The 13,345-nt window shown below is 56.1% G+C and overlaps 2 protein-coding genes across 3 annotated transcripts in view; both read right to left on the bottom strand.

Moving 5' to 3' along the window:
• WDR90 (WD repeat domain 90) overlaps positions 1–132 on the bottom strand; it is a 30,686-nt gene extending 30,554 nt beyond the window's left edge. The window contains exon 1 of the mRNA XM_031555771.1: positions 87–132. Coding sequence (XP_031411631.1) covers positions 87–132 — 46 coding nt within the window. The remainder of the gene's footprint in view (positions 1–86) is intronic.
• Positions 133–1,660: 1,528 nt separating this feature from the next.
• Positions 1,661–13,280, bottom strand: RHOT2 (ras homolog family member T2). Of its 2 annotated transcripts, none has more exons than XM_010719337.3 (18): positions 13,178–13,280; positions 12,279–12,360; positions 12,111–12,154; positions 10,470–10,523; positions 10,092–10,144; positions 9,457–9,565; positions 8,910–9,011; positions 8,377–8,475; positions 8,153–8,261; positions 7,748–7,868; positions 6,860–6,944; positions 5,739–5,884; positions 5,535–5,635; positions 5,334–5,464; positions 4,847–4,927; positions 4,504–4,626; positions 4,062–4,264; positions 1,661–2,864 (listed from the first exon to the last, which is right to left on the bottom strand). In XM_010719337.3, the coding sequence occupies exons 1-18, from the start codon at positions 13,208–13,210 to the stop codon at positions 2,747–2,749; spliced, it is 1,794 nt and encodes a 597-aa protein (XP_010717639.3). In that variant the 5' UTR covers positions 13,211–13,280; the 3' UTR covers positions 1,661–2,746. The 2 variants fall into 2 exon arrangements, with proteins under 2 accessions (XP_010717639.3, XP_010717640.3); XM_010719338.3 differs by lacking the exon at positions 1,661–2,864 and adding an exon at positions 2,871–3,271.
• Positions 13,281–13,345: the final 65 nt, after the last annotated feature.

Raw genomic sequence — 13,345 nt, 5'->3', positions numbered from 1 at the left:
CGCGTGCTGTGATGGGCTGCGGGGGGCCAGGCGGCACCGGGAACCTGCGAGAGCTGATATGGGTTCGTGCATCCCCGTATGGGTACCGGAGTCTCGGTAAGGGTACCGGTGTCCCAGTATGGGTACCAGCATCCCGGTAAGGGTACCGGCACCATAATATGGGTAGTAGTGTCCCAGCATGTAACAGCATCTTGATATGGGTACCAATATCCCAGTATGGGTACCAGCATCCTGGTATGGACACGTGCATCCCAGTATGGGTACCGGCAACGTGATATGGGTATTAGTGTCCCAGCATGGGTAACAGCATCCTGGCGTGGGCACCAGCATCCCAGTATGGGTACCAGCACCCCAGTATGGATATCAGCATCCTGGTACTGGTACAGGTACAGGTATGTGCATCCCAGTGTGAGAGTGTCCATCCCAGTATGTTACCAGCATCCCAGCAGGAGTACCAGCATCTCAATATGGGTACCAGCATCTCGATGTGGGTATCAGCATCCCAGTATGGGTGCCAGCATTCCAATATGGGTATCAGCATCCCGGTGCTGGTACAGGTACAGGTACATGCATTCCAGCATAAGTGTGTGCATCCCAGTGTGAGTGTCCTTCCCAGTATGTTACCAGCATCCCAGTATGGATATGTACATTTTTCTATAGGAATCTGCATCTTGGTATGGGAAACCTGCATCTCAGTACAGGTATGTGCATCCTGGTATGTGCATCCCAGCACTAGAACGAGTATCCTGGTATGAGCCTGTGAATCCCAGTATTAGGATCTGCATCACTGTCCAGGAACCTGCATCCAGGTGCAAGTATCTGCATCCCAGTATGGATTCCAGCATCCCAGCACTGTGGGTAGATGATATATCTGGCCCAGCTGCCTGCCAGATGATCCATCCCCATACCCTCCCGTCCTGTGGACCCTTCTCTGCCCTGAAAGGATCCCTTGCATCTGCCCCATCCAGCCCCTGAGCGTAGGCAACAGCTCCCCAGGACCACATCCCATGGGAGAGATGCTCTGTGAGGTTTAGACATCCCTGGGGCTGTTTTAAGACCCTGGAGAGGTACTGGGAAAATCCCTTTCCTGCACTGAGACTGTGTCCCTGGTGCCCAGCGCCTGTGATGGAGCCTGCAGAGACAGAAATAGGCGAGGGAAAAGCTGCCACTGGGAAACGGGAGCAGGAAGGGAGGTGGCACAGGGCTGAGTGCCGGAAAGCAGGGCCAGGGCCTCATCCAGAAACCAGGCTTCTGTTTGCACCCCAAATCCCCATAACTTTCCCCAGATGGGTGGACAGCCCCCTCCCTCAGGACTCCTCCCTGCTGCGAGGACCCCAACCAGACCAAGGACAGCACAGAGACAGGACACGGACTGTGAATGGAAGGTGAGTAAAAATTTATTTCATTGGAGAGAACAAAACTAAAACAGCACAGCTGTGCCAGGCCTGGAGCAACGCAGGGCGCAGGGACATCCCTGTGCTCCAGGGCTCTGCCCCACGGACACACTGCTGGCAGGCAGCAGGACAGAACAGGAATGAAAAGCCCAAGGACACGGCCCCATGAGTGGGTACCAGTGGAGAACCTCAGGCTGGCAAAAGCAGCTCTGGACAGAGCCAGTGTCGGGGACAGTGCCGCTGCTGGGATGGGCATGGCAGGATGCTTCCCACAAATGGTGGCTTTCCAACTCCTCGCTGGCTCCAGGCCACAGTACAAGTTTAAACAGATGAAGGGACACAGAAGCAGCGGGCTGTCCCTCGGTGCTGCCCCGAGCTGCCTGTAAATAAGCCTACCCTGAGTGCAGCCTAAGAGCTAGTGTCACTTATTTCACCAGGAGCTCCCCCTGGCACAGCAGAAGTGGGCTGGGAGCCTGGGGCAGGAGTGAACAGAGTGTGGAGCTCCAGGGCCAGCACGGGCTGGTATCACTCTTTGGGATGCTGAGAACAGGAGCAGCCCCAAACTCATGCTGGCTGAAATGCCAACTGGCTGGAGCTGGGCATGGGGGGAAAACAGCTTCCAGTTGTACCAGGAGGTGCAATGCTCAGAGCCTCCTGCTCTGATAGGGACCCACAGAGGGAAGAGCAGGACAAGGACCACATGATGGCACTGCCAGGCAAGGGCATCCTCAGCCTATGCAGTGCTCTCTGGCACCAGGAATACTGGTCTGTGGGGGAGAGGGAAGGGACACACAAGCAGGTAGGAGAGGAGGGCAGATGGCCCAAAATCCAGATGGGATGGTATTGGGAAACAGAGACTTGGGATGGGAGTGTGCCTTATGGGGCCGAAGCTGTCCAGCACTGCTGCAGCAGGCAGAAATCCTGACAGCCTCAGTGCTGGCACTGCTGGAGGCCCTCGCGGCTCCAGGAGCATCACCCTGCAGAACTGAGGGCCCTAGCAGGGCCCCATGCAGAAGGGATGGGCCTAGCCTACGGACAGATAAACACTCGTGTTTGAACATAAAAACAAACTTAAAAAATCATTAACAGAATAAAAGAAGGGAGTAGTGATCCCTTTGGCTTCCAGGGAGGAGGCCCCCAGCTGCCACACAGGCAAGGTGCCCAGGGGCCAGTGGGGCAAGGCTGGCTGGTGCCAGGGATCGATCCTGCTGGTGCTGGGAATTCTGGCTTCTCTGATCCTGCAATCGAGGCTGGGGGAGGAGGATTTCCCACCAGGGACCAGCGGGCCCTCATGGGGCATCATTCAGGACAGGGAGCTGGTGGCACAGGAAGGACGGGACGGAGAACAGCTCTCACTTGTTCTTGGCCAGCACGCGGTACAGCGTGAACCCCACCAGGGCAGTGACTGCAGCCCCCAGGGCCACCCGGAGCCAGAAGGACGCAGCTCCCAGCTCCACAGCATTCAGGTGGCTGCAAGGGAAGAGAGAAAAGATGGGTGAGTGATGTGAAAGGAGACAGGTGTCCAAACGAGCCTGGCAGCTCTTAGGATGGCATGGCTCAGCTCCAGGGGATAAACCCCATCCAAAGGTGCTGGTGCAGCACTGAGCACCGTGAGGCTCCCGGCCCCGCACAGCGAGCGCCCGCCACGCGGCATCACCATCAAACCCAACGATGGTTGGTAGAAGGAAGGCAGGCTTCACTCTCCCACAGCCCTGAAATAGCACACCATCATCTAAATAATTAGTACGAGCAAGGAGGTACTCATCTTCCTTTCTAGGTCAGGCTGCTTTCACAGCTCCAAGTGCAGAGAGCCCCAGAAGTGGGCGCAGTGATGCTGGCACAGGGGTGAGAAAATCAGCAGCAGCCATGGTACTGACCTGGGGACAGTGAGGGAAGGGCCCTGTGCCCTCTGACTGTACACATTCCCTCCCTAAACACGTGCTGTCCTGCATCGCTGTGCTCCTCTACGAGGAGAAAAGACGTATCCATTATTCATTCTCCACTAAATCGGGAGGAGAACAGCCAATCCCCGGCCCTCCATTACGTTGTTATTTATTTATACCAAATACCCTAAGATATATAAAGAATATTTAAATTTTAATACTGCAGAGGAAAAAAAAAAAAGAGCGTTGGCTCTAAAAATAAAGTTGTTTATTGAAAAAGCTAAAGGGAAAACCACTCACTGGTAATCCCATCCTGTCCTCCAACGCACCCACATGCTCTCCTAGAAAGGGCAGAGCCCCAAACGTGCTGCCCAGCCCCCTTCAGGAGCAGTTCCTTCCCAAAGCAACCTGAGGTCCTGCTCTTCTGATCTCTTTACTGCTACTGATCAGGAGAAAACAGCCACCTCCTCCTCCCTGCAGGTGCTGGCACACTAGGCTGACTACTCACCTTTCAGCACTTTTTTATCTCAGCCTTCAAAAAACAAAGATCCTGCCATCAGAGCTTATCCAATAAATCTGCCAGAGGGCTGCATGAGGCAGAAGACAGTTGAGTCCCTTCGCCCTCTCATATCAGGGAAAAAAGCGGCCCTTTTGTTCCCATTAATCACATAAGCAGATGATATCGAGAGCTTGGGAGAAACCACGGGGAATGCAGGGTGGGGAAGCTGCAGCTTCCTGCCCTCAGCTCCCAGCCAACAGCCCCCTCCGTGCCACGGATACTAACGGGAATGTGGCAGCAGTGGCCAGCTTGGTGTAGACAGCAGTGCTGGGCGGGCCCTGGCTGTGGCAGGAGAAGAGGAATGGTGGTGGGAGGCAGTGCTTGTAGCAGAACTCAGCTGGGGACAGCCCGGGCTGCTGGCTTGCTTCTGGCAGGTCTGTCTTGGAGGCCACAAAAACGCAGGGGATCTGGCTGTCCATGTAGTGTTGCTGCAGGCAGAGGAAGAAGACGAGGGGTGAACAACTGACCACTGTCCTATGGATCTCCAGGGAGGGAATCACAAGGGTTCCCCAGCCAAGAAGGGACCAAGGAAGGAGGGCTGGGTAGCACCAGCGCTTCCTGGAGGCGTGGGTTCTAGCTGCAGGGCAGGGGAAGGCTGCTCCTGCACCCTCCTGGGAAATGCAGGCCTGCCACTCAAAGGCTATGCCCCCAGGGTGCCTGCACTCACCTTATAAATACTGGCACAGTAATTGAAGGATTTGGGGTCACTCAAGTCATAGATCAAGCAGGCAACGTCGCAGGCTGCGTCCGACGCCTTTGTGAACTGCATCTCAGCACTGACCTCGTGCAGCTGGAGCAGGAAAGGAAGGGACAGGGGGCACAGCACTGCCGTGAGGAGATGGAGCTGAGTCTCACATCAACACACAGATGATGCAGTGTAACACAGCCACAGGCACAGCACAGCACAGGGGTGCTGCGATGGTGCAATATGGGTGGACACAGCCCAGCCCTGCTGCCTGCTGCTGTGGCCAGGCAGACGTAGCAGCAGTGCCCCCCTCTCTCACACTTACTATAAGGTACTTTTCCTGGCCGTTGACCTGCACAGTATTGATCGTGTAGAGAGATGGCTCTCCTGGGTTCTCCCTCTGGGCCTGCCATGGATGAAAACACTGTCTCAGACAGCAGGGAGAGTGCTTAGGGGAGGGAGAACACTTCACGCTGCTCTGATCCCTGCGGTCTAACAGCCACTGCCCTTGAAAGCCAGCCAGAGTCTGCCACGAGACAAGGGCCGTTAGCAACGAGCAGGGAAAAATCAGCATCACCTTGGTCAGATCAGGAAAGAAACAGCCTCTCAGAATTCTTGGGACAAGCAGAGGGAGGGGACCCACAGCCTTACGCAAAATAAAGGGGCAAGAGCCACGGCGTAGAGGGGTGGTACAAAGCCCTGCGCTGGGACGCTGGGTCTGGCCAGGGCAGGAAGGTGCTGGCACACAGCAGATTGCTCAGCAGCCTCACGCTCTGCCTCCTGCTCCACCAGAGAGGGGAGCAGCCACTCACCGCGAGGCTCCTGCCGAGGAAGGCCTGCAGGAAGGCAGACTTGCCTGCGCCCCTGGCTCCCAGCACCTTGCATAGGAAGACGTTTCTCTGGGTCTGGCCTTTCTCCAGGTCAATCCTCTTCTCCCGGGTCACTGGCAAAAGTAAGGGCGGGTGAGTGCCAGGAGGACACCAAGCTGCCAGGAGGTGAGGGCGCTGCTGTACCTGTGAGGGCCTGAGTCTGGGAGTCCTGCTCCGAGAGGATGGGGTAGCCCAGGTAGCCGAGGCACTCCAGGCAGTGCTGCACATCCAGGTAGGCCACGAGGCTGGAGAGACAGAGAGCATTGGGAAGCTGGTCAGGGGGACGCTGACAAGGTCAGCAAGCACTACGTGATGGGACTAACAACGTGGGAGAGGGACTGAGCTTACGTCCACTGGCAGAGAAATCCATGCAGGGAAAGCAGGCCTTTATCAGTGGTGCATACCGTGTTGTAGAGCTCAGGGCCCCAGGGCATGCAGGGGAAGACACTGAAGAAGTTCTGCAGCTCTGCAGGAGAGAGGGCACCATCCTGGTCCTGCCAAAACAAGTGGGAGTCAGCAGCTGAGACAGGACACACGGCTACATGCACACGGCAGCTCTCTACAGCCACGTCAAGTGCTGTCAGGGACCGCTCTCTAGGGGTTCTGGCACACTGAAGCCAACTCATTTCCTGCTGCAGAATGACACAGGGATCCTTTCAATAGCAGACATCAGTTGCAAGCAAGGCCAGAGCTGCGTGACTGCACAAAGAGCCTGAACCCCAGGGACACTCATCACTGTACAACTAACAGGCACTGCCAGAGGGGATTCTGTTCTGTGACTAAAACTGGAGCCACCACCAGCCCCGCCACTGGGAAGGACCTGTTCACATGTACCCTGCAGCCCTGAGCTGCTGGTCCTGCCACGCTGCAGTCCTGTGCTGCAGGGAAACCAGCCTGAGGTCTGCAAGCAGTCGCAGAGCCCTCCAGAAAACCACACGCCAACACAGCAGCTTCAGGGTAGCATGCCACAGGGCCACACCACAGAGGATCTGCTGGCATCTGGGCACACAGAGACATGTTCTGACTCAGTGCTGCAGCTCCCATGGAGCCGCCGTACCCCAGACGCATACCAACATGTAAATAATTAGATCAGATGCATGCAGATTCAAGACACGCCCTTCCCTCACTCTCCAAAGAGCCAGAGTATGGCACCAATTAGTTGCTTTCATTCCCTCTCTGCAACCCAGCACCCCTTCCACGGGGCTGCCAGCTGTGTGGACACTTCTGCTCGGTTTGTGGCTGCAGGCCAGCAGCTCTGATCACTTTCCCTATCACCCTGTGTGCTACAGACACTCACAGTGCACGGCTGACACCAGCTCAGATCCCAAAAGCCCACATTTTACCACATGCTCTTTGGACAAGGGTGGTGACCCCAGTCCCATGGCCCTGACGTGCAGCTACAGTCAGGTACCTGCAGCTCACTGCGACCACCAAAGCCTCAGCAAGAAGCTACACGGCGCACTGCACACCTTGTCATGCTTCTCGAAGAGCCGCTGCAGGAACTGGTAGCCCAGGTGGTTGAGCTCCGTGGAGCAGCCAGGAGGCAGGCGGAACCTGCCAGGAGAGACCCAAGTGAGCAGCTCCAGCACCTCCTTGCTCCCTGAACGAAGGGCAGTGTGTCAGCGGGTCCTCTGCAAAGCCACATCTCAGCCAGAGCACACGGCTCCACAGTCCCTCCCTGCCCATGGCCAGCAGCTGTCCCTAGGCCTGGCTGTTCCCTGGCTTTAGGGAGAAGGTGCTGAGTGTGTGGAGCAGGCTCCCCTCGGTACATCTGCACCACCTCCCAGATCGGGATCTCATGAGGCCTTTGCTTAGCCTCACAGTCAGGGCTGCAGAAGGGCAAAGCTCTAGATGCAGTGCTTTCCATCAGCACAGGCCCTGCTGTCTTCCCCCACTGCCTGCTCTCTGGGGAGAAGATGAGGCAGCTCACAGCCAAAGCCTTTCATTACTGCCAGACCACCACCTCCAGGGTGGCAGGGAGCAGAGAAGAGACAGCAGCTACAGAATCAGCCAGGAAGGCTATGCTGACTGCTCACGGCTCCTGACAGCTCAACTCAGGCAGAGACAGAACAGCCTTCAAAAGTTCCTTGTTAATGTCAAGGCAAGTCAGGGACAAGCCTTCATCGCTCTGTTCTTTGCCCACCTACACCACAGCTAACAGCACAGTTAACAACTTCAAGGCCTTCACATTATTGCCAAGCTCATGACCATAGGGAAAGATGAGGAGCATGAACATGACTGTAAGCTCAGAGTGCAGATTCAACCTCAGCTGAGCAATGCAGCAGATGTCAGGGTATCGAGTTGTACACCACGGGGTTGTCACACCCTGCAGCCCCACTCCATGCCAGGATACGTACTGTGGGTACAGATAATCATCTGTCAGCTCCAGCTCGTCGTCGTAGCCGAAGCGGCGAAGGATGGTCCATGTGGTCTCATGTCGGCCCCTCTGGATGAAGAGCGTGTTGAGGAAGAGGAAGCCTGTAGGGGAGAGATCAAGCAGCTCAGACAACCGGGGCCAGACTGGGATTCAGCCTCAGAGATCCCCATCTCAGGAGTATGCATTCACTGGAAAAACCATGCTTGGACACAAAGCTTTACATAGCCATAGCAGGCACAAGTTTGCTTTGACAAGAGAGACTAATTAGTCCTGGATCGAGATCCAGGAGGCTCAGCCTGGTGACGGGGCCCCTTTGCAACATGCTGAAGGAGGTGGATCCATCCACTCCTTGCAGTGAAGGAGCAGACAGTCCCTGTGCTGTTACCATTTAACGTCAGGCCGTTGTCCTGCACTCCGTCTGTGGTGTTCTTCCACACAACCATCTTCACATCCTCCAAGGCCTGAGGAGCCAGCGGGTTTCCAAAGCAGGACTTCTACCTCCCAAGAGAAAGAAGGTCATTGTGGGCCAGCACATGGACAGCAGAACCCTCTATATCACCAGCATCCAAGAAGGACCAGGAGATACTGCAGCTCCAAAACCAACCCTACCTGAAAATAGTTGAGTTCATCATCACTGAGGATCTGGTTATTATCTTGGTCTGAGAGGTTGAAAATCCGGGTCAGCGCTCGTGAACACGCAGGTCTCAGCTGCAAGGGACCAACCATATTAACAAAACCAGGGCACTGCATTCGGTGTGGCTCTTTCTTCTGCCTCCCAAACCCCAAAGCCCTTCCTGCAATGGGAGTGCGGTTCAGGTAGGCCACCACCGAGCTGGAGGTCAGAAGCATGACAGCCCACAGGGAAGGTTTCCCTTGGACTCTTCCCACCACACAGTCTGGAGCATGAGGGCTCCTGCAGATATCTCTGGTCAGTGTACTCTCATCTGGCTGCACTTAGCAGGGAGAGCTTCTTCCCCCTCTATTGGCTCCCCCCAGGGGTACTGCTTTCCCCTTCTTGCTACTTTGGCACAAATTCTCCACATCCTTCCCAGGGGTAAAAGGCACAGCACCAGTCTGGAACTCCATGACCCCACAGGTGTGATGGGCAGAGACTCCTCCAGGAGCTGTGAGCAGATTCCTACCTGCTTCTCTTCCGGGTCATAGAGGGGTGCAGTGGGATGCAGCACAGCTTTCTGGGCATAGTAAAAGAGCTCAGAGATGTTCTTGAGGTTCTTGGCAGAGCACTGTGGATTCAAAGGAAGACACAATGCTATGAATGGGCAACGGGCTTGTGACAGTGGGGGGAAGGAGACTGACTGGAGCTCTATGAGCCACGAAGTAATGCACAAAAGCACAGAGCAATCTCTGTCCAGCATCAGGAAGAAAACAAAATGGAATCCTCCTGCACATACTCAGGCTCTACTGCACCCACTCCACAGCCTCAGAGCCAACATGGGCTGCGTGCAGTTCTAACACTAATTACAGCTAGACAGAGTAGACACTAAAACCCCCTCTTTGCGTGGAAAGCAAAGCACAGAAAGCATAAAGCACAGGTCCTTGAGGCTCAGACTGAGGTCATTCTGCAGGGCAACACTAGTAGGGCAGATCCCCAAAAACATGAAGGCTCCCCTGGCCCACATCAGCTCCTACTCCTCACAGAGGTTTTTCATAAACACTCAGGTCCCTCACCTCCACACAGGTCTCAATCTCCGAGAACTGGTTCATGATGGGCAGGATGACTTCCATGGAGCTCCCCATCTGCAGGTCAGACTTGTTTCCAACTAAAATAATGGGGATCCTGGGGGAGAAAGATGGTGAGTCAGAGAGCACGAGTGGGGCCAGCCCTCTGCCTGCCTCAGCTGGGCTCCAGCTGCATGTTGCTGCACAGCTGCCCAGGGAGCCTCCCTGCCTTCCTCTGCAAGGTCCTAAACAGCTTTCCTGCTTCCTACAGCTGGGAGCATCCATCTGGAGAAACAGACTGCCTGATCCTGCTTACGCTTTCACCCAGCAGCAATATGTTCAGGAGCTTTTAATCCAACACAGCAGCCTTCTGCCTAAGCGACCCACATGCAGCTTCTGTGCTGCCATCCTCCCTTAGCAGCCTCCTTCTTCTTGTCTTGCCACTGAGACCCTAAGGTGGGGGGAGGGGAGAAACCTTCTCCTGTGACCCTCTGACTCAGCTAGACCCACAAGGGAGAAAAGCCCCCACATTCTTCTGCTGTAATGGTCTAGTCACCGGTTGCACAGCTGGCTCAATCTGAGCAACCTCCACAGGCAACAAAGGCAGCGAGGGCCCTACAACCTCCCAATTCTGCCCGCAGTACCTGGCACCCTTTTCAGCTCCCCCGTTCACCATGGGGATCCATTTTGTGCGAATCTGCAAGGCAAGCACAGAGAAAGACCTGTGTGAGCAGACTGGGGAGGGAGAGGCAGCTCCCAATGCACACAACGTGGCTGTCAGCAGGGCCCTGCAGCCATCTGCTCCCCAGCATTCCCCCGCACCAGCAGGCAGAGCATACCCAGGGATGCTGTATGCCAGCAGAAAGATGTGACAGGCCTGTTGCCTCCAGCACAGACGGACAATTGCCAGCGTGGGAGCACGCCCAGGCTGTGCTCAGCCTGTCTCTGCTTGCAGGAGTCCCAAACCCCAAAACCTCTGGAGGGCTGGGGGCATTTCAAGGCTCCCAAAGGGGACACGTTACCTTCTCAATCGTGGCTTCCTTGGTGACATCATACACCACACAGACCACATTGGCCTGCAAGAGAGAAGCAGAAAGGGGGTGAGCAAAAGTCCTGGTGCTCCCATAACGGCAGGGGAAGCCTTCCAAGCTCAGGCAGCTCCAGCCCCAAATGCTGTCACTGCGCATGCACTAAAACCCAGCAGCTGTGGTTTAGAATGCATGAGCAGTACACACAGAAACACAACACACATGCTGCCTGCAGGCTCGTCGGGAACTGGACAACATCAACTAGAACCTCAGCTGTTTTGTGCCAGCATGCAGAATCTCCCTTCTCAGCTCTTGGCACAGCACGGATGTTTTTCTTCCCCAGATTGGCAGGAAGCACATGGCAGCTCCCAGCCCTGCTCCTCCCTGCATGTAAGGCCTCCATAGAAGAGGGAAGGGCACACGTGTGGCGATGCCAGCCACACAACAGCCATTCCAAGCCAGGCAGGGTGGTGGCAGCACACAGAGCTGCTCAGCCCAAGCCTAAGAGCCGGGCAAAGGCAGAGGAGCCCTTTGACCACAATGCCTCACTGCTGCCAAACCCCAGCTCTGCAGTGGGATGCCGGGAACACAGCCTCACTTCTCCACTTCAGGCCCCATCCCACAGCCACCAGCACACCCACCACCGTGCCATGCTCTCCCAAGTGATGCTCTTGGGGTGCCAACCCTGTGCCAGGCGGCCAGGATCCCCTTCTCCATTTGGCTGTGCATGGGAACCACTCCTTCCCCTCCCCGCACTTGACACCTCAACTCCCCATTTCCACAGACACGGTGGTTTGGCAGCTGCTGACCTCCTCTTCCCAGCCCTGCACAGACAGCACTGACACTAACGCTTTGTTTCAAGCAGACAGAAGGGATCACTGGCCCTTTCAGGGGAGAGTTTAGTGCTAATCCAGGGATGCACAAGGGTTTAGGCAGGATTTTCTGGAGCCGTTTTAAGCATCTCAGGACATTCCTCCTGTCTGGGCAGAGGGAGCAGGAGCCCCATGCCCCTGGCCCACCTCCTCAGCTGTTAGATGCCAAGGTGGAACAATGGAAAAGTTTTGCTGTGAGATGCACAGGGGGCAGAGGGCTTTGTTACATACTATCAAGAGGTCCTTCTCTTGAAGGAGCCAAAGTTAATCCCAAAGTGAGGGAGAGCAGCAGGGCTGGTTGGATGGATTTTTCCTCCTCCCTGACCAGTATGTCCCAGGGCTCCATCTCCCAAAACACCACCTCTGTGTCACTGCTTTATCAGACAGCCACAGGGACCTCAACCAGGGAGCAGAGGGTCTCATCAACAACTGCTGCTCCCCTCCACCTCCTAGGAACATCCCAGGGCTGGAAACACACCATGTGCTGCTCAGCAGCCTCCTCTACCTACCGGTCAGCAGGGAGTTGCCCCCCACTGCTCTCCTTCTGGTGGCTCCCCAGAAGGCCAGGACAAGCCCTACAACAGCTTACAACAGATTAAACAAAGTGCTAAACAAACTGCTAGTGTTAATCCGCAGATAACCAACTGCCTGCACATCTCTGGGTGGTTAATGGAAAAAGAGAGCAGTCACATGTCACACGCAGGCTGCAGGGCTATGGCAATGCAGCCTTTTGCCCTGCAATGCCCCATCCAGCCCCGCTCACCTTAGCAATCTCCTCTTGTAGCTCATCCTCAGTCTGCTCTGTCTCTGCAAAGGGAGAAGAACTGTCACCACACACTGTCAATGGCTGCTGCAGTAGGGGCACCCTTCCTGCTTGCTACAGGTAGGCAAGGAGAAGAGAGACCAGCAGGGAACAAGAAGACAGTCTCACCTGAATAGTCCACAATGTGAGTGGGGACCTTCTCAGGTGTGACATCAGCTGGGATAGTGATCTCTTCTGCACGAGGTGGCACCTACAAAGCAGGCACTGTGTTCTGCTGCATGAAGCAGCCAGTCAGACCAAGCAATGGTGAGGATGGGAGATGGGGCACTCAGATCTCAATATAGCTGCTGCCCAGGAAGGATGACTCCTGCCTGCAGATTGCTTCTCTGCCTGCTGGGAGCTGCAGCAGGCTGATATGTGCTATTGCCTGCTCCACACACAATGAAACCTGACAGCCTCCCAGCCCTGAGCACTGCCTGGAGACACAGTCCTGTGTCCCGTCATGAAAGCAGCATTTAAAAAAAAAAAAATCAGAGCTGCCACCCCCACACTAAGCCCTCAAGTGCTCCCCTAGCTCCAGCCTGACCTCCTGGCAGCTGGAGACAGGCTAAGCTGATTGCCTGGGCTTTGCAGTGAAACACAGAAAGGTGCTGGAAACCAGTTGTTCCCCTGCAAGCTTATGCTTCCCAATGAGCACTATCTGCCTGCGGGCAGACTGCTGGTGAAGCAGTGCAATGCCCCTTCTGCATCCAAGCTGTCATGGGACGGCAAGCCACACAGCTAGAGGGCACGTGTAGGCAGGCTGGAGGCCACAGTGCCAGCCCTGCTCAGAGTGCCAGGCCCTGCTCCAGCCATGCAGGAAGGCAGGCGTGGCCCGGCCCCTTCCATGGGCTCTGCTGCAGTACTGAATGAGGCTGCAAAGCCCCCGAGGGAGCAGCAGGGAAGGAGGCCCCAAACCGAGACGCCGCATGGATGAGGGCACAGAGAAAGCACCGCTCCGCCTCCAAACGCCTGGGGCTGCAGCCGGACACAGAGGTGCCAGCGCCGCCCTGCAGCTCCGCGCTCACCTCCTCGGGGAACTCCTCTCCCACCAGAGCCATGATCAGGGACGTCTTCCCCACCTGGGCTAGGAAAGAAAGGGGAAACGTTGGCGCTGCACGGAGCCGCGCACACCCGGCCTCAGCGGCCATTCCCGGCCCGACGCCGCAGGGCCCAGCGGAGGCCCGCACCGCGGC

The sequence above is a fragment of the Meleagris gallopavo genome, chromosome 16 (assembly GCF_000146605.3).
Source record: "Meleagris gallopavo isolate NT-WF06-2002-E0010 breed Aviagen turkey brand Nicholas breeding stock chromosome 16, Turkey_5.1, whole genome shotgun sequence".
NCBI classification, from domain to species: domain Eukaryota; kingdom Metazoa; phylum Chordata; class Aves; order Galliformes; family Phasianidae; genus Meleagris; species Meleagris gallopavo.
This window is presented reverse-complemented; position numbering and strand designations above follow the sequence as displayed.

Coding starts and splice junctions, on each gene's coding strand:
- RHOT2 (XM_010719337.3), bottom strand. CDS start 13,210: ATGGCTCTGGTGGGAGAGGAGTTCCCCGAGGAG. Junction 10,145..10,469: donor AGGAAGCCACGATTGAGAAG/GTAACGTGTCCC, acceptor CTTGCCTTGCAG/ATTCGCACAAAATGGATCCC. Junction 9,012..9,456: donor AGATTGAGACCTGTGTGGAG/GTGAGGGACCTG, acceptor TTGAATCCACAG/TGCTCTGCCAAGAACCTCAA.